The sequence below is a fragment of the Callithrix jacchus genome, chromosome 17, assembly GCF_049354715.1.
Source record: "Callithrix jacchus isolate 240 chromosome 17, calJac240_pri, whole genome shotgun sequence".
In the NCBI taxonomy this organism is placed as follows: Eukaryota; Metazoa; Chordata; class Mammalia; order Primates; family Cebidae; genus Callithrix; species Callithrix jacchus.
The window spans coordinates 65,704,523-65,723,498 of NC_133518.1; the positions used below are offsets into that span (position 1 = coordinate 65,704,523).

Genomic DNA, 18,976 nt, shown 5'->3' on the forward strand with positions numbered 1-18,976 from the left:
CTAAATGGAGGTTGAATTAACATAATCTGCCATAATCAAAAGTTTCCTCAAAAATTTTCATTTTTGTTTGGTAACATTTATGTTTATAATACCTACTGCCATTATTCCTAAAAAAAAAAAAATCCAACTTTAAAATGCCTATTATATTTGTAACTGGCAAACAGTAAGGATTTTATAACAAAAGAGATCTGTGTTTAAATCATGCACTCTCTGCCACTTTGTATCTATATGACTGTAAGAAACTCACTCCATCTTTAAGAGTCTGACAAACCCATAAAATATAGCTTTATTTGGAGAAATGGTAGTTTTTTGTATTGTGATAGATACATGTTGAAGCATTAGTAAATTCATTTTAAAAGTAACATTCAACACCAACATTTCACAATAATAAATTAAATAAAAACACTGCTTAATATAAGACTAATCAGCTGGGTGCAGTGGCTCACACCTATAATCCCAGCACTTTGGGAGCCCAAGGCGGGCAGATCACAAGGTCAGGAGATCAAGACCATCCTGGCTAACACACTGAAATTCCATCTCTACTAAAAGTACAAAAAATTGGCCAAGCATGATGGTGGGCACCTGTAATCCCAGATACTCAGGAGGCTGAGGCAGAAGAAGTGCTCGAACACAGGCGGCGGAGGTTACAGTGAGCCGAGATCATGCAACTGCACTCCAGCCTGGGTTTCAGAGTAAAACTGTGTCTCAAAAAAAATTCAAATCTCAAAAAACTTTAAATTCGGCTGGGTGCAGTGGCTCACACCTGTGATCTCTGATCCCAGCACTTTGGGAGGCCAAGGTGAGTGATTCACCTGAGGCCAGGAGTTCAAGACCAGCCTGAAAAACATGGTAAAACCCCATCTCTCCTAAAATATAAAATTAGCCGGGCATGATGGCATGTGCCTGTACTCCCAGCTATTTGGGAGGCTGAGGCAGAAGAATTGCTTAAACCCAGGAAGTAGAGGTTGCAGTGAGTTGAAATCGCAATTTATTTTGCACCAACCTAACACTAAATACATCTCATTTTTTTTTTCAAAACATCAGAGGTTTTCTAGCCCAAGAATACAGACTAGTAAAACACTGAATATTAGAAGGGGGAAAGGTACTGAAATACAAAAGACTTTAACAGTCCTATGCACAGCAACACATGGAAGTTCAGTTAAAATCTGTTTTGTGGTTAGATCTACAAGCTCTGAAGTTAAATCGGTAATCAAGTTCCAGAATGTAAAGTACATCATATATACTTGAAACATCTAAAGGAGTTTTCGCTTTTGTAAAACAGAATATACTACAACCAATGAACACTGAAACTAAGTCATCTGGATTTACGGCTTATGCTTAATAACAGAGACTGCTGTCATTGTCACTTCACTGTAAATACCTAAACTACAATGTCGATGTGATTAAAAAAATCTTAATTTGCAATCTATTTAGCCATGTGCTCATTTTCTGGAAGAGTTAAACAATTCCAAAATAAAAACGATTTCCCAAGTCTTAATTCATTTCTTACAATGTTAGCTTAGCACACCAAGAAGATTCCTCGTTCTTTGACCTTTGTCCCTAAACATCTAGAGTACCTTCCTTGCCCAAGAGAGAAAAAAGTTAACCAGTATTTTTCAGTGACTTCCAACTACTTCCACACAAGAAAATCAAGAGTACCATTAGGCCCTGGTGGCAAATGCAGATGAGCATTACATATGTCCAAAGGCTAAATGTATTCTACCTGTGCATGTATAATCAAAAGCATATGTAATGCATGGTTTTCCAGAATAGTCCTGGCTGCCAGATTTGAGGGAGAAAAGTGGAATGATGAGAAGGCTCTGAGGAAAAGTAAGGATATGGCAGCAATGAGAAGAAGAAACAACGAAGAACTCAACAATAACAAAACTAGCAGGTATGACCTGAAGTCACATGGCTAACCCGGTCATCTTGAAAACCTGTCACTTTTTCAAAACTGGCACACAGATGCATGCTACAGTTCTGGAGCATTAAGATTGGTGTAGTCTTTCCCAACCTCAGCTAAACTGTTTTCTCAATCAGTAAAGTCTCCCTGCTCCTATAATAAATTCCTAGCATTCAGAATTAAATGAGCAAATCACCAAAAAAATAAAGTTCTCTATCATTAGCACAAACACAGGACTATATTGCTTTAAGGGAAAAAAAAATAAATCAAAGATATCAGAGTTTTCAGTCATTAAAAATGTGAAAGTGAAGTAGATAGAACAATGGCGTCCAACCAGGAAAGACTGTGCCCCCCAAGATTGTGCCAAGGGACTTGTGGCAGTATCTGGAGACATATCTGGTTATCACAACTCAGGGGGTCCTGCAGGCAGCTAGCCAAGAATACTGTTAAACATCCTATAAAGCACAGGACTGCTGCCCCATCACCCACTCACCCAGCCAAGAACCATCCAGCCAAAAATGTCAACAGTGCCAAGACTGAGAAGCACTGAGTTAGAAAAAGGTATTTACAAGTACCAAAAATAAGTTCACTTCTTTTTTTTCTTTCCCTAGAGATGAGGATCTCACTATGTTGCCCAGGCTGGTCTTGAACTCCAGGCCTCAAGTGATCCTCCCCTCTTGGCCTTCTAAAGTGTTGAGATTACAGGCATGAGCTACCACACCCAGCCACAAGTTCACCTTTTATACATATAATTATCCTCTAAAAAGTAACTAATGGGGAATACCACTTTTTTATTATATGTATGCACAAATTATGATTCCATGACACAAAAATCCACAGTGTTAGTTCCTTGAGACATGATGCTGAGGCTACTTTCTTCCACTAAGACAGTACCAGACAAAAAGGAAACTCCAATAGAGTTTCTATATGCTTTAAGCACCAAAGGTAATTGAACAGGTAATAATGTATAGCTGTCCCTATTATTTTTCCTCAGCAATTACATACTATTTATAGATGTCTTTTTAACCAGTCATTCTTGTCTTTAGAAATTCCCTCTGTCCTCTCCATTCTAATTTCATCTGTTCAGAAAGGCTGATATAACTCACTACAGAAAACTCGAGGGGAAAAAAAATGTAGGTTCAATTATCAGATGATTTATCTCCTTAATACAACCTAAGAAGCCAATGTGAACCCACCTCCTGCTTCCTTCCTATATAAATGTATACTTCCTAATTATTTATAACATAGAAGCTGGTAAAACAAGAAGTGCTCAGTGTTACTGATCAATGTAATATAGGGGGGAAAAAAACAAATGGAAGAAAGTGGCTTTTAAAGTCACTTTTGTTCATAGAAAAGTAGTAAATCTTGTTAGTTCTTAACATTAGAATGCTGATTACTTCTGACTAATCATTTCTAGGGTTGTTTTCCTCTTTTACGTTCAGTTACCTCATCATTAAGCTTTACCTTTTTCATGAACTGATAAAGTTCACAATGAAATACTCTACTATAGGTTTTGTTGTAAGTGGACCTGAGTTCAAATCCCTGCTTTGGTTGATCTTAACATCTCCAAGTCTTTCTTCACTGAAAAACAGGAATAACACCAACTTCATCAAATTGGTAAAAGAATTAGAAATATGATAATTGAAAAGCACTTAATGGCAGGCATACTACTACTATAACTAACGTTATAATGATTTAGCCATGAAACTTCCATTTGTACTTCCAAAAGTATATCCTTTTTTGCGACTACGGAGGATTCAGGCCATCAATTACTAGTTATATGATGCAAGGAAAGACAACTAACTTTTCTAAGTTTCTGAAAATGGGTGTGTCCATCTAACTTACACATATCTGTATACATATTAAATAGGCTAATTTAATAACCAAGCTACCACCGAAGTGGTAGATACTATTAATATTTTGGAGAATGTGATAATGCTTATGTGATTAAAACAAATAGCATTAGTATCTCACATTGAGGCTTAGCTGCAATAGTAAAAATGTCACTAAAATATACTTATTTTATATTAATTAGTTAGAAAGATGTGTACAAATGTACATATAATCAATATATAAGGATAAGCCAAATTATCATACTTTATAGCCTTTAAGATGAGTTGTAAACCATTTATCCATTAAGAAATAATAATTTTGGTCATCACGGTGGCTCATGCTGTAATCCCAGCACTTTGGGAGGCCGAGGTGGATGGATCATGAGGTCAGGAGTTCAAGACCAGCCTAGCCAAAACAATAAAACCCTGCCTCTACTAAAAATACAAATATTAAGGCTGGGCGTGGTGGCTCACGCCTGTAATCCCAGCATTTTGGGAGGCCAAGGCGGGTGGATCACAAGGTCAAAGATCGAGACCATCCTGGTCAACATGGTGAAACCCTGTCTCTACTAAAAATACAAAAAATTAGCTAGGCATGGTGGTGCGTCCCTGTAATCCCAGTTACTCAGGAGGCTGAGGCAGGAGAATTGCCTGAACTCAGGAGGCAGAGGTTGCGGTGAGCCGAGATTGCGCCATTGCACTCCAGCCGGGGTAACAAGAGCGACACTCTGTCTCAAAAAAATAAAAAAATAAAAAATTAACTGGATGTGTGGCTGGCACCTGTAATCACAGTTACTCAGGAGGCTAAGACAGGAGAATCACTTAAACCCAGGAGGAGGTTACAGTGAGCTGAGATCATGTCACTGCATTCCAACCTGGGCAAGAGAGCGAGACTCCATCTCAAAAAAAAAAAAATCTAATTTGCATATAAAAATATATTTTATCTGTAACTACAAGAACTCTGGTCCTGAAAATTTCCAGGTAAATTTGGGTTAAAGATAGATAATGGCATAAACAACAGACAACTACAGTCTATTCCAAAATAGAAATACTAGTCTAGAAATAATGATTCCAGGCAGTCAGTTATTAGAGAACTTCAATCTTCTCAGAGGTGAAAGGAGGAAAAGAATACTGAATCTTATCTTCATTAAAAAGGTGAAAACATGGCCAGGCATGGTGGCTCATGCCTCTAATCCCAGCACTTTGGGAGGCCGAGGCAGGTGGATCATTTGAGGTCAGGAGTGCAAGACCAGCCTGGCCAAGACGGTGAAACTTCGTCTCTACTAAAAATACAAAAATTAGCCAAGTGGTGGTGGCGCATGCCTATAATCTCAGCTACTTGAGAGGCTGAGGCAGGAGAATCGCTTGAACCCCAGAGGCAGACGTTGCAGTGAGCCAACACTGTACAACTGCACTCCAGTCTGGGCAACAGAGTGAGACCCTGTCCCTGCCACCCCCTGCCCCCCAAAAAAGGCTAAAATGTACAACATTCTTTAGAGAAAATCAAATAGAAAAAAAGGGCATGGCTGGGCCTGGTGATACACACCTGTAATCTCAGCATTTTGGAAGGCTAAGGAAAGAGAATTGCTTGAGGCCAGGAGTTTAAGACCAGCCTGGACAACACAGCAAGATCCTATCTCTACAAAAAAATTAGCCAGATATTGTGGCATGTGCCTGTAGTCCCAGCTACTCAGAACACCTAGGCAGGAGGACTGCTTGAGCCCAGGAGTTCAAGGCTGCAGTGAGCTATTACTGTGGCACTGGAACTGCACTCTGTCACTGGGTGACAGAGCATAACCCTATCTCTATTTAAGGCACATCACTTCACTGTAATTTACTTATATGTGTTCACTCACCTTATGAGTGAACTGCATATACAAACACACACACACACACACACACACACACACACACACACACAAAACCAAGGCAGAACACAGTGGCTCACACCTGTAATCCCAGCGCTTTGGGAGGCCAAGGTGGGTGGATCACTTGAGCCCAGAAGTTCAAGACCTGCCTGGGCAACATGGTGAGACCTGGTCTCTACAAAAACATAAAAATTAACCAGGCATGATGACATGTCCCTGCAGTCCCAGTTATTGGAAGGCTGAGGCAGGAAGATTGCTTGAGTCCAGGAGGTGGAGGTTGCAGTGAGCTGAGATCACGGCAGCCTGGGTGACAGAGCAAGATCCCATCTCGAGAAAAAAAAAAAAATTACCAATCTAAAAAAAGTTCACCCAGCCTGGCCAACATGATAAAAACCTGTCTCTACAAAAAATACAAAAATTAGTCAGGTGTGGCAGCTCATGCCCGTAGTCCCAGCTACTCAGGAAGCTGAGGCACGAGAATCGCTTCAACCCAGGAGGCAGAGGTCACAGTGAGCTAAGATCACATCACTGTACTCTAGCCTGGGCAACAAAGTGACACTTGGTCTAAAAAAATAAATAAATACATAAATAAATATAAAATAAGTTCATGGCAAATTAAAACATAAAAAATGTCTAGGTTTTACTAAAGTGTTCAAATGCCTTGATCTCTAAATCTAAGTGAAATTTTTTAAAAGGACTTAAAGTTTGTGTAGGCTTCTTTGTAGTCTTTTTGTAACTCAGTTTTTAATAATCTTACTCTTTTTTACTAGGTTGGTGCAAAAGTAATTGCGGTTTTTGCCATTGAAAGTAATTTTTGCCATTGCAAGTAGAGCAAACTTTCAATGGCAAAAACCGCAATTACTTTTGCACCAACCTAATACAATACACCATAAAGAAAAAAAAACATGCAGAAGTCAAAGTAAATGATAAGCATTATCCACATAATCCACATATGCTGCTTAAGCTATGTGCTAAAAGGCATTCCAAGTGCAAGTGACTCAGAGGCAGAAAGCACCACACATGGAGGATTTTGGATAGTTGCCTGGAGTTAAGTCAACATTTTCCTCATTCTTCTGTTCCTGGCCTTTCAGCGCTTCTAAGTCTTCCTCAGGCGGATGAATTACTACTGTGGGAATATCATCACTGGCAGGTGAAACCAGTAGTTCTGGGGCCTGCAGCTGACTGTGTTGGGAACTTCTGGAGGTCAGGCGGCTGATGCTAGGGCTAGAAGGAGGACTGTTTTGAGGGGTGGGTACTGGGGTTGTACACCTTGAGCCTGCAGGGGTTCCAGCTCTTGAAGAAGGAAGAAGATGACCGAGAAGAAGAGATAAAGGCGATTCTCCTCTCAGTGAAAGGTTTGAGGCAGACAGACCTGTTCGCAAAGAGTGGCGGGAGGCTGAAAGGCCTTCCCCTGAGATAAAACAAATAAATGAAAAATTATGAAGTTCACTGCAGAAGGCAAATAGAGACATTTTTAAAAAATCAATTTATACTATAAATTACACACTTTAAAGGCCCAAAATTTCAAAGTCATGCTATGATGGTTAGCATGTCCATCGGGTTTTTACATGCTAGCAAGTTAATAAAAAGCAGCCTAAAACTGTAATTAGTTCTCGGACCATAAAACAACAACAAAAAACTGTTAATGACAAATGGTGGGGGCAATGTCCTGTTAGAAATTAGAATGACCAACAGCATGGCATTTTTCAAAAGGACAGTATCAATACAAAGTCAATGCTTAAACAATAAATAGCAAATGAAAATATATAATACAAAATTAAAGTAAGAAATAAACCAAAAATAACCAAAACTAATAGCTTAAATTTAGTCTATTTTTCCTACATTTTATTATACAGCTACAGATAATTATCTCTTACAGAAAAGTCCATGTTAACTTTACCTAATAATTTCTAACTTAAAACTGGTATCGGCCAGGTGTGGTGGCTTACACCTGTAATCCCAATACTTTGGGAGGCCAAGGTGGGTGGATCACAAGGTCAGGAGATCGAGACCATCCTGGCTAACATAGTGAAACCCTGTCTCTACTACAAATACAAAAAATTAGTTGGGCGTGGTGCTGGGCGCCAGTAATCCCAGCTACTCAGGAGGCTGAGGCAGAAGAATTGCTTGAATCCAGGAGGCGGAGGTTGCAGTGAGCCGAGATCGTGACACTGCACTCCAGCCTGGTGACAGAGTGAGACTCCGTCTCAAAAAAAAAAAAAAACAACACACCTATATGACATATTTATAATATTAAGTCAGTAAGACACCATCTACAGGTGGTGCTGCTCTGAAGTTAAAAAAAAAAAGGTACAAATTACATGATTTTTATAAAAGATAAACACAATGTCAATTTTAAAGAAGTATGTATTCTGGAGCTCTCTAAAAATATTAAGAAATATCCTAAAGTATGCTTCTCACTTCTAATACGTAGCAGATACATTAAATCAAATACATATAATTTTTTATTTAACTAGCTAAGAATAAAGTACTTCTCACCAACAACAGAAATATGGTAGTAGGTCTAGAATATCTCAAAAGGTCACGCATACTTATAATTAAACCCCTCATATTTCTATTAAGCATATCTTTAAAAAAATAGCATTCTTTATGAAAAACATGCAAATACAATAATCAATTCCATATGGCCTAAGTAATCAAAGTTACATGCTCAAGAGGTTTCAGAAATGTTAAAAAATAAAGATTAAACTATAATCCATTAGAAAAGACTGTTTAAACAATAAGCTACATGCAGGAAAAACTCAAATTATAACTATATTTCAACAAAAGGATATGCTAAAATGGCATTTAAAAGAAAACACCCATCGTTTTATGATGACCAAATTACAAAGGGACAATAATCAGGAATTACTGCATATGAAGAATAAAGATTGAATAGGGTCCCTCTGGATAAATGAACTCACTTCACCAACGAAGAGAATATACAACAAATAAAGATAAAAAAGAGAGTTAAAATGTGTCATACATGGCTTGCTTTTACATTGAACTTTGGTCCGTAAGAGATATTCTTTTAAGATTGTTTCAATACACTATGGCATAATTTTAAACAGATTGAAAAGGGTTTTCATGGCCAAGTGGAAGATACAAAAGATGACTATCAACTTTAGATATATGAGACCCTATCACCTATGCCTGTTTGTTGTTAGAACACTTAAAAGTCATATTATTATTTCAGGGATAAAAAAGATGAGCAGACACTGTCCCGTACTCCACCAGTCCTCTCTGTAATCCTCACAAGTTTTAGTGAGGGTAATAGTGGCAGCTTACACCAACTGCTGGAGGTTATAGTGACTCTCCATAAGCCACTCCAATACTTTGCATCTGAGTTTTCCAGACTCACTGTCATCAGAGTTCTCGACCCTACTGATGTATTCCTCTGCCTTAAACAGAAGAAAATAAGGCAAGGCAAAACCTCCAAGCGTGCCAGCATTAAGACACTTAACAGAGGTAAACGACGGCAAAAACATTGTCTTCCCATATCCCATGCAACCTGCCTGTAATCTGAGAATGACAGTGGAAAGGCACAATAAGTCTACCTGGGTCTGAGCCGTTCTCAATGGATTAGAAAACACCAGCTAGTCTTACGCCCTTAGCGTAAGACTGGAACAGTCATGAAAGCCTTTCACAAGTTGTAATAACAAGGGGTTGTCAAATCAACCAACCCAAAAACACTTGCTTATACCAGCATATCAAGTACATTCAGGAGAAAAAAAAAACTTTTTTTAATCAAAAATAAAGGTTCAACCCCAAGATTTAGAATTTCAAAAGGTAAAAACTAAAATTATAGATAATTTGTGCCTCTATAGTTAATTATACAAGAGGCCTTGAAAAGAAACAAAGCAGGAAGGAGAAGTAATTCAGGGGTAGGTATAGTAAGGGTTTAAATATCCCCAAATGTGAATTGTAACATACTAGAAAGCTGTTACAGCAGAAATGTTAGCAAAACTTGGATGCCACAACTTATCTCACCATTCCTTTCAAGCAAGTGAGGGTCAGAATGTTTCTTGCCTATATCTGCAAAAGATCGAACAAGGGGAATCCGACTGGTGAATCTTTTCTCATTCTGATGATGATGTCTCTTCAGAAGAGCTTCTCTGACATTCTCTCGTATGGACTCGTCTAATTGGCCAGAGGCTATCATGTTGTCTAATACCATATCTATTCAAAGAAAAAAATAAGTTATTAAAGACTCAGATGACCATAATATAGGAATAAACAAACTGTGAGTGAAACCTTATGACAAAAGTTGAAACCTTAAATAGCTCCAGAAAGTTTTATTCTGTCACTATTAAATAATCAATGCCTAAAGATAAATATGAACATTATCCATCCAATAAAATCAATTACAGAGACCCCCTTATTTTAATAAGTACCATTATTTACAAAGAGGCTATTATTATATACTAACAGCCTTCCTATAGCTGAAAGTGCTTTCTTATATGAATACAGTAAGTTCTATTAAGTTGAATATTCAATACTGGAGTCCTAAGATGTAAAGGTATTTTATGCCAAACCTCATGTTCTCCCCCAAAACTGTTCCAGCAGATGAATATAGGGACCCACTCAGCCATTAATAGCAACACACAGCAGAACACTGAATGTCTGCTGTATGTTGGGAATACAGCAGTTTAACGACAACAAAACAGAGCCAAGTTTCTGCTCTCTTCAAGAGTAGAGAAACCAACACACAAATAGATGAACTATCATGAGTTCGTTAAGTTCTAGGAAGAGGAGTAAAATCAGGTTATGAAGGGGATGTGGGAATGGGAAAACTGATGGTAATGCCATTTTATACATTACTGAGGTGTTTAAACTATGTTTAATTTATAAAATATATATTAATATTTTTAAACAGTGACACTAACCTGGAAGAGGGTCAAATTTCCAAAACCATACGGTTAGTCTAAAAAAAAAAAGCCCTGGGAGGACCAGCCTAACAGGTAAACCGTAACATTAACATAACAACTGTAGTTTACCAAACAAATGAACCCTAGATTAGACAACATCCACTAAAAATACTAAATGGTGTTATGTGATAATTGCAAACCAAAGTCTGAAACCCATATGTATTATACAAATTCAACATTCCCAACCTTAACTTAATTTTTCAGCTATTCATGTAAGACAAGAAAGTAAGGACTGACAATGTAACTATTAGTAGCACACGGTCAAATCTAACAGTGAGCTAAAACTGAAGTATTTCAGAGAAATTCTAAGGTCATGGTTCTCTTGAAGATTAAATTCTACAGATTTTTTGTTTTTCCATAGGAGCAATCTACAATGATAGTCACGCCATCAAATTCATTACCACTGAGCTTGATTTTGGTTTTCATCAATTTTAGTTAGTGGACAAAAAGCTGCATCAGAGCTGTCTTTTCCTACTTTCTACCTCCACATTATCCTTCAGATCCCCTCCTTTCATTTTCATTGCTCAACCTACCAGAGCTCTTTCCTTGCTTAGACTGTTCCTGGAGAGTAACTGCTCTGCTTGCTTCAAAACTCTTTCTAGTCCAAAGCCACCCTACATTCTGTTGCAGAAATGATCTTCCTGAACATATCTCAAACCACTTATTATCATTCCTCAACTTAAAAACCAACAAGACCACCAAAATGCCTACCAAATAAAATCCTAATTCTTGGCCAGACCAAAACTCTGGGAAGCCAAAGTGGGCAGGTCATTTGAGTTCAGGAGTGCAAGATCAGCCTGGGCTACATGGCAAAAACCCATCTCTACAAAAAATACAAACATGAGCCAGGTGTGGTGATGCCCACCTGTGGTCCCAGCTACTCAGCAGGCTGAGGTGGGAGGATCACTCAAGCCCAGGAGACGGAGGCTGCAGTGAGCCGAGATCATGCCACTGCACTCCAGCCTGCATGACAAAGTGAGAGACCCTGTATCCCTCCCCGACCCCCCCCAAAAAAAATTCTTAATTCAAGGCTAGCCATAATCTAATCGTTAACTGGTTTTCCCAACATATCTCCTACCACTATTGAAGAAATCTATATACTCACACAGAACTGACTTTCCTGAAATTCCTGTCTATACTTCTCTAGACTTTTCTTCCTCTTCCTTAAAATACTTTTTCTCTTGTACTACCTACTCCTTGTTCCCATGTATTCACATTTTATTAATAACTTGTATAATTAATACTATCTGTGGCTATTCTCCACATCCCTGTTACAAAAAACAAGCAAACGAAAAACTCTTTTCTGAATTTCCAGAGAACAGACTCTATATTTGATTGCGGCACTATTCACTCACTTCTTGATACTACAGTTATGGCTCTTTAATTTAATCTCCTCATCTCTAACTTTATCAAAGACAAAATGTCTATCTTATTTCCTTATACTACACTGCACAGAATAGATGCTCAACATATAGTTGTTGAATGTCTAAAATTCCACTTTATTAAACTATCTAATTCTGGTACATCTTACATATTTTTTAAAAGTCAGTTTACTATAACCTGCTATTTCATCTAGAGTGCTTGCTCTCATATCCAGCATGACTGTTCCATTGAGGATGCAACTCCTTAATTCAAAAAGACTGTGCAAAGAGAGGGTTGCCACATAAGGTTTACTCCATCGGTCACCGCCATCTTCAACATCCTCTTCAAATTTCAGCCATCTGAATACATAATATATAAAAATATTTTATAAGTAATGACTATTACTTATAATAATCATTATAATAATAATATAATAATAATTAAGATAATCACAATTATCTTAATGTGATAAAGAAAAACTTGTTCTTTTAAAAAAAGAAACGAAGAAAATCACGACCAAACAAACTCTGGTTACCAACACATTTTCACAAATTAGGGTAATGGTCTATAAGTTGTATAGTCACAGATTTCCTTTGTAGTTCCCCTTTCTATTCTAGCCATCATAATACAAAGCCAACAAAAACAAACTATAGAATTTCATATACTTTCTACTTCTATTCCTCTTCTAAACTTGCAGTACACAAAAGTTTGATTTTCTAAGTTTAATGACATTAAAATCTACAATGATATACTTTCTTTATCAAAGCATAATTATTTAAGTAAACAAATTTGAGAATAAACTGAAAAATTAAAGATAGAATTTCTACCAATTAATAAGGAAATTCTCTGCACACTGGTTTAAAGCACTAGATATCTCATAATTTCAATTTAATATTCCCATTACAAAAAGAAATCAAGTAAAGCCAATTTAAAAATGAGGCTTAGGCTGGGCATGGCAGCTCACACCTGTAATCCCAGCTCTATGGGAGGCCGAAGTGGGAGGATCACCTGAGGTCAGGAGTTTGAGCCCAACCTGGCCAACTTGGTGAAACCCTGTCTCTACTAAAAATACAAAACGTAGCCAGGCGTGGTGGTGGGCACCTGTAATCTCAGCTACTCAGGAGGCTGAGACAGGAAAATCACTTGAACCTGGGAGGCAGAGGTTGCAGTGAGCCAAGATCCCACCATTGCACTCCAAGCTGGGTGACAAGAGCAAAACTCAAAAAAACAAAACCAAACCAGAACACAAGAACAAGACTTAGCAGTATTACCTGGCAGTTTCTTTCCATTCGTATTCGTCTCCATCTCGGTAACACAGTTCGTCCATTTCCGTGAAGAGATCATGGGGAATATGTTCTTCATCATCATCTTCAGTACCAAGGATAAACTGAACTCTCTGGGATGGTGTATCTTTACAAAATAAGAATTTATATATACTTAAAATTTTCCTCAATTCAAAGTTAAATTCACAGTTTCGAAGAAAGTGAAACACTTTTGTTACCTGTATAAACAAATATATTTCATCAAAACTCTTATTCAACTATCACAGTTCTGAAAGGAAACAAGAACCAACGATCCAGAAAAAGTCACACAAAAAAAACCTCTATAGAGAAAAAAGGAAATTATATTGAAAATAAATGAGTCAAAGTAACTTTATAGTTAACTAAACAAAAATAAAAATAACATCCCAAAACATGAACGTAATACTCAAAGGCAGCCCTTTTTCCTCACCAAAACTACATGGAAATGTTAGAACAGAATATTTAAATATAAGCTAAGGCCAGGCACTGTAGCTCATACCTGTGATCCCAGCACTTTGGGAGGCCAAGGCAAGTGGATCACCTGAGGTCAAGAGTTCGAGACCAGCCTGGCCAACATGGTGAAATCCCATCTCTAGTAAAAATACAAAAATTAGTCAGGCATGTTGGTGAAGGCCTATAATCCCAACTACTCAGGAGGCTGAGGCAGGAGAATCACTTGAACCTGGGAGGAGGAGATTGCAGTGAGCTGAGATCACCCCACTGCACTCCAGCCTGGGCGACAGAGATTCCGTCTCAGTCAATCAATCAATCAAATACAAGCTATGTTAAAGAATAAAAAATAGGAAATCGCCAAGCTCCAAAAAATGAGAAAACTCAAAGCCCCAAGTATGCAGAAACTGTATTTTCCTACTATCATGAAGAAACAAAACTGTCAGCTTGAGGTTTCAGGGGTAGGTCAAGTCACTACAGAAACAGATAACCCATTCACGGCATCTCAAATTAAACTACCTGTATAGTATAGGAGCCCCAAACAGAGGAATTAGCATAAATACTAGCCCAAGACAGCTGAAAGCCCTAGGGCCCCATATAAACAAACAACCACAAAGAGTTACCCTGAATATGAGAGATGAGTTCTCACTCAAAATTTACACCCAAGTGAACAGTTCTCCAAGAACTTGTGGATGCAACAAACAAGGGTATTTGAACAGCATAAAGAGCAGATTAGATGGAACTGTTTTCATAAAAGTCAGATTTGAGAAAATTTCAGAGAATGTGGAAATAATAGATAAGAAAGAAGAAAACATAAAAGATTAAGAAGGATGCAGAAGGTCAAGAATTCCAGGACGGCCGGGCGTGGTGGCTCAAGCCTGTAATCCCAGCACTTTGGGAGGCCGAGGCGGGTGGATCACGAGGTCAAGAGATCGAGACCATCCTGGTCAACATGGTGAAACCCCATCTCTACTAAAAATTACAAAAAATTAGCTGGGCATGGTGGTGCATGCCTGTAATCCCAGCTACTCAGGAGGCTGAGGCAGGAGAATTGCCTGAACCCAGGGGGCGGAGGTTGCGGTGAGCCGAGATTGTGCCATTGCACTCCAGCCTGGGTAACAAGAGTGAAACTCCGTCTCAAAAAAAAAAAAAAAAAAAAAAAAAAAAAGAATTCCAGGACAAGGAAAATAGAAAGAATAGGAGGAGAAGCATATAAAAAAATCTGAAAATTTTCCAGTATGTTTATGACATAACCTGCATATTGAAGACTCTGCTAGAAAATGTAAGAGGAGGGCACACTTCTCAATTTTGTTAATGAAGCCAGTATTACCTTGATACCAAAACTTATCAGGGATATTACAGGAAAAATAAAACTACAAATTACTGACACTCCATTCTTTTTCAGTCACTTCATTCTGTGTTTCATTTTGGACAGTTGCTATCACAGTCTTTAAAACCAGTGATTACTTCTTTTTCTCTGCTGTAGCAAATCTTCGGTTAATCCTATTTAGTGTATTCTCCATTTCAGATATTGTATTGTTTTCCTCTCTAGAATTTCCATTTGGGGCTTCCTTCTATTTTCAATAGCTCTCTTTAACATGGTCATATGCTTCTCTATCCTTTTGAGCATATGGAGCATATTTATTCTAGTTGCTTTAACTTTCTTATTTTGCAATTCCATCAACTGTCATTTCTGGATCTTTACTGATTTATTTTTCTCCTGGTTTTGGCTCATACTTTCCTGTGTGGCTCATACTTTTCTCTGATAATTTTTGGATTCCAGATACTATGAATTTAACATGGTCAGGTGCTAGATTTTATCTTCTTTCTTTTAGTTGTGTAATACTTTGCCCTGGCATACAGTTAATTTAATTCTTTCAAGACCTGCCTTTAAGAACTGTCGTATAAAACTAATCTTGACTCACTACTATAAGGCAAGAGCCTTCTGAGAACTCTACCCAATACCCTGTATGTGTCAAAGTCTTTCCACTGTGGCTGAAGGGAACACACACTATTCCCAGTCTTGTGTGAAAGTACAGGAACTCCTTAGCCTACTACTGCTTTCTGGTAGTTTTTCCCAGGCCACAGGTAGTTTCTTCTCATACATGGCCAGATCAGTGATCAGCCAAACACTCAAAAGGATTCGTCTTCAGATCTTTGGAACTCTGAATAGCTATCTACTCTACTGCACTCTCCATCTCAAATTCTAGCCTCTTTGACCTCCCCAAATTCCAATCTATGCTCAACTCTAGGCTGTTTGGATTCCCCTCCCTGGGGACAGTGGCCTGAAAACTGTCTCTGGGCAATAAGCTCAGGTAATCATAGGTATTCTCTCACTTGCTTCTCCTCTCTCAGAAATCAAAGTCCTATTGCTACCTTTGTCCAATGTCTTAAAACTACTGTTTCAGCTTGGCTCAGTGGCTCACGCCTATAATCCCAGTACTTTGGGAGACTGAGGCAGGCAGATCATCTGAGGTTGGGAGTTCAAGACCAGCCTGGTTAACATGGTGAAACCCTTTTTCCACTAAAACTACAAAAATTAGCCAAGCGTGATGGCACAGGCCTGTAATCCCAGCTATTCTGGAGGGTGAGACAGGAGAATCAGTTGAACCTGGGAGACAGAGAAGCTGCAGTGAGCCAAGATCCCACCACTGCACTCCGGCTTGGCCAATAAGAGTGAAACTCCATCTCAAATAAAGAAAGAAAGAAAACTACTGTTTCATTTATTTTATCTGGTTTTCTAGCAGTTACAAACTTTCAGTTATTAAATAAATAAATTTCAAGAATCTAATAACGTGCAACATGATGACTATAACCAATAATATTGTATTGGCCAGGCACCGTGGCTCATGCCTGTAATCCCAGCACTGGGAGGCTGAGGTGGGCAGGTCACTTGAGGTCAGGAGTTTGAGACCAGCCTGGCCAACATGATGAAACCTCATCTCTACTAAAAATACAACAACAACAAAAGAAATCAGCTGGGCATGGTGGTGGGCACCTTAATCCCAGCTACTCAGGAGGCTGAGGCAGGAGAATCGCTTGAACCTGGGAGGCAGAGGTTGCAGTGAGCCAAGATCATGCCAATGCACTCTAGCCATATATATATATATATATATACACACACACACACACACACACGTGTATATACGTATATATATACACACACACGTGCATATACGTATATATATACACGCACACACACGTGTATATACGTATATATATGTATATATATACATGTATATATATACGATCATACTGTACACCTTAAATATATACAAATTTTCTTAATCATACCTCAGTAAGACTAAAGGAAAATGCAATGGAAAATAGCCCCCAAATAGGAATAACTTTTAAAATAAAAAGGGGAGAAAATTTAGTCCCTGTTATTCCTTATTCCATTGTTTAGAAGCAAAAGTCCTGTGTAATCCCTTTAGAGAGCTGAGAGAAAGAGACTTCATTTTTAGCACATTCTCAGATACAAATTGGTAGTTAAAACAAAAACTTCAGGGACATAACTCTTTTCTAGAATAGTTCTTTTAAAAAAATCAAATATTTTCTTTGTTATAATTTATTTTTTGAACCCCTTTACTTAGTCTTTTCATCCCATATCCTAGCTTAAAACATCAAACCAACTACTTAGGTGAACATATCAATATACCAAGAGTTAAGCAAACAACATTCTGCCCATAAAATTACTGTGCGCCTTTTCACTCTCTTTGAATTAGAGAAGAAGCATACTGATCCACGTACTCACAGAAGAGCCCAGGATATCCTAAACTGAATGGCTGCAATGTATAGAACAGTAAACATACTTCTAAATTACTTAGTATCACAAAAGTTCACTAGTGACCCTTTCCAAATTCCAGCTTTTCCTTTGCTGGGCACATGACCACTTAGTATTATTTCTACTAGGCCATCAGTATCTCTTAGTAGAGTTTCTTAATAGATTCCTGTCAGTCTCTCTGGGTTGAAGGTTCCTGATCTATAAAATGAATATATCTGTATTTTTAAAATGCTAAGATGGCTGAATATTAAAAATGCTAAGACGGTTAAATACAAGACCATATGTCTAGGACTTGGTAGAATGTTTAGACACAGAATTTGCCCTTTATATTTTAGTAGGCCATCAGTATTTTCTTTCCTGTATTCACACACCAACTGTATTATACACAGTAATTTTTCGTTCCTTTCCTTTTTCACAAAAACTTTCCTTTAGCACACAAGTACCAATAGGACACGGCTCACATAGCTTTCTTTGCTAGAAAGCACACACTAGGACCTATGGTATACAGATGGCCTTATACTAATAATGTCCTGTATGTCAACAAAGTATAATGTCTAAGAAGCCTCCTCAGGTTTTATAGCCATTTTTTTTTTTTTTTTGGCTCTCTCCTTTCCCACTCTTAAGGCCACGTAAAACAAGGCTATCAATGCTTATTATCAGGTAAAGTCTTGTCCATCTACTATATACCTTTTCTTCTTTCTGATTTCTATTGGTACGGCTATACTTCTCTGCTTTTAAGTAACAAACAAAAACCCTGTCCTTTTACATAAATAATACTATCAAATCAGAGTACTCTTTTTTGCACAGAAAACCAAGTAATCCAGCCTGGTGGATAAAATCTTCTGGCCAAAATGTGGTGTAAGAAGGAAAAAAACGGCCAGGCACAGTGGTTTACACCTGTAATCCCAGTATTTTGGGAGGCTGAGGCAGGTGATCACTTGAGGTCACAAGTTCAAGACCAGACTGGCCAACATGGTGAAACTCTGTCTCTACAAAAAATACAAAACTTAGCTGAGCATGGTGGCACGTGCCAGTAATCCCAGCTACTTGGGAGGCTGAGGCACAAGAATCACTGGAACCTGGGAGGCAGAGGTTGCAGTGAGCTGAGATCGTGCCACTGCACTCCAGCCTGGGTGACAGAGCAAGACTCTGCCTCAAAAAAAAGAAAAAACTTTAATCCCTTCCATGACAGCCTTAGCATTCCCAATGTCTATTCATTGCATATCTAAGTAATTAAATACATAGTAGAGGAAAGAAAATGAAACACTACTAAATTTGAGGTTAAGTGACTAGGCATAACTTTTACAATTCCAAGGATGGGATACAATAAAGAAAACAAAGCCCTTTATTTTTTCACTTATACCAAAGAGATCTGGACTTAAAAGATTTTTCTCACAAAAAAAAAATTTCTTACTTCAATTGGTATTCCCCAATGTATACAATGTGTCTACATTACTGCAGACATACAATGTTTAAAAGGAAATATTCAATTAAATGAAAATACTTTCCTGGAAAACAGGAACTTTAAACTGTTAAAGAACTGCTTTC

General features: G+C 38.0%; 1 protein-coding gene across 28 annotated transcripts in view; it reads right to left on the reverse strand.

The window, feature by feature from the left end:
* The window catches only part of SLC4A7 (solute carrier family 4 member 7), a 102,305-nt gene that overhangs the window by 51,073 nt on the left and 32,256 nt on the right, over window positions 1–18,976 (reverse strand). For 11 of the 28 annotated variants that reach the window (XM_078354416.1, XM_035278161.3, XM_078354417.1 and 8 more), the window contains exons 4-7: window positions 13,165–13,303; window positions 12,092–12,252; window positions 9,594–9,782; window positions 6,646–7,014 (exon numbers count right to left, since the gene is read on the reverse strand). In XM_078354416.1, the coding sequence (XP_078210542.1) occupies window positions 6,646–7,014; window positions 9,594–9,782; window positions 12,092–12,252; window positions 13,165–13,303 (858 nt within the window). The remainder of the gene's footprint in view (window positions 1–6,645; window positions 7,015–9,593; window positions 9,783–12,091; window positions 12,253–13,164; window positions 13,304–18,976) is intronic. The other 17 variants (XM_035278180.3, XM_035278174.3, XM_035278169.3 and 14 more) reach the window with 2 other exon arrangements.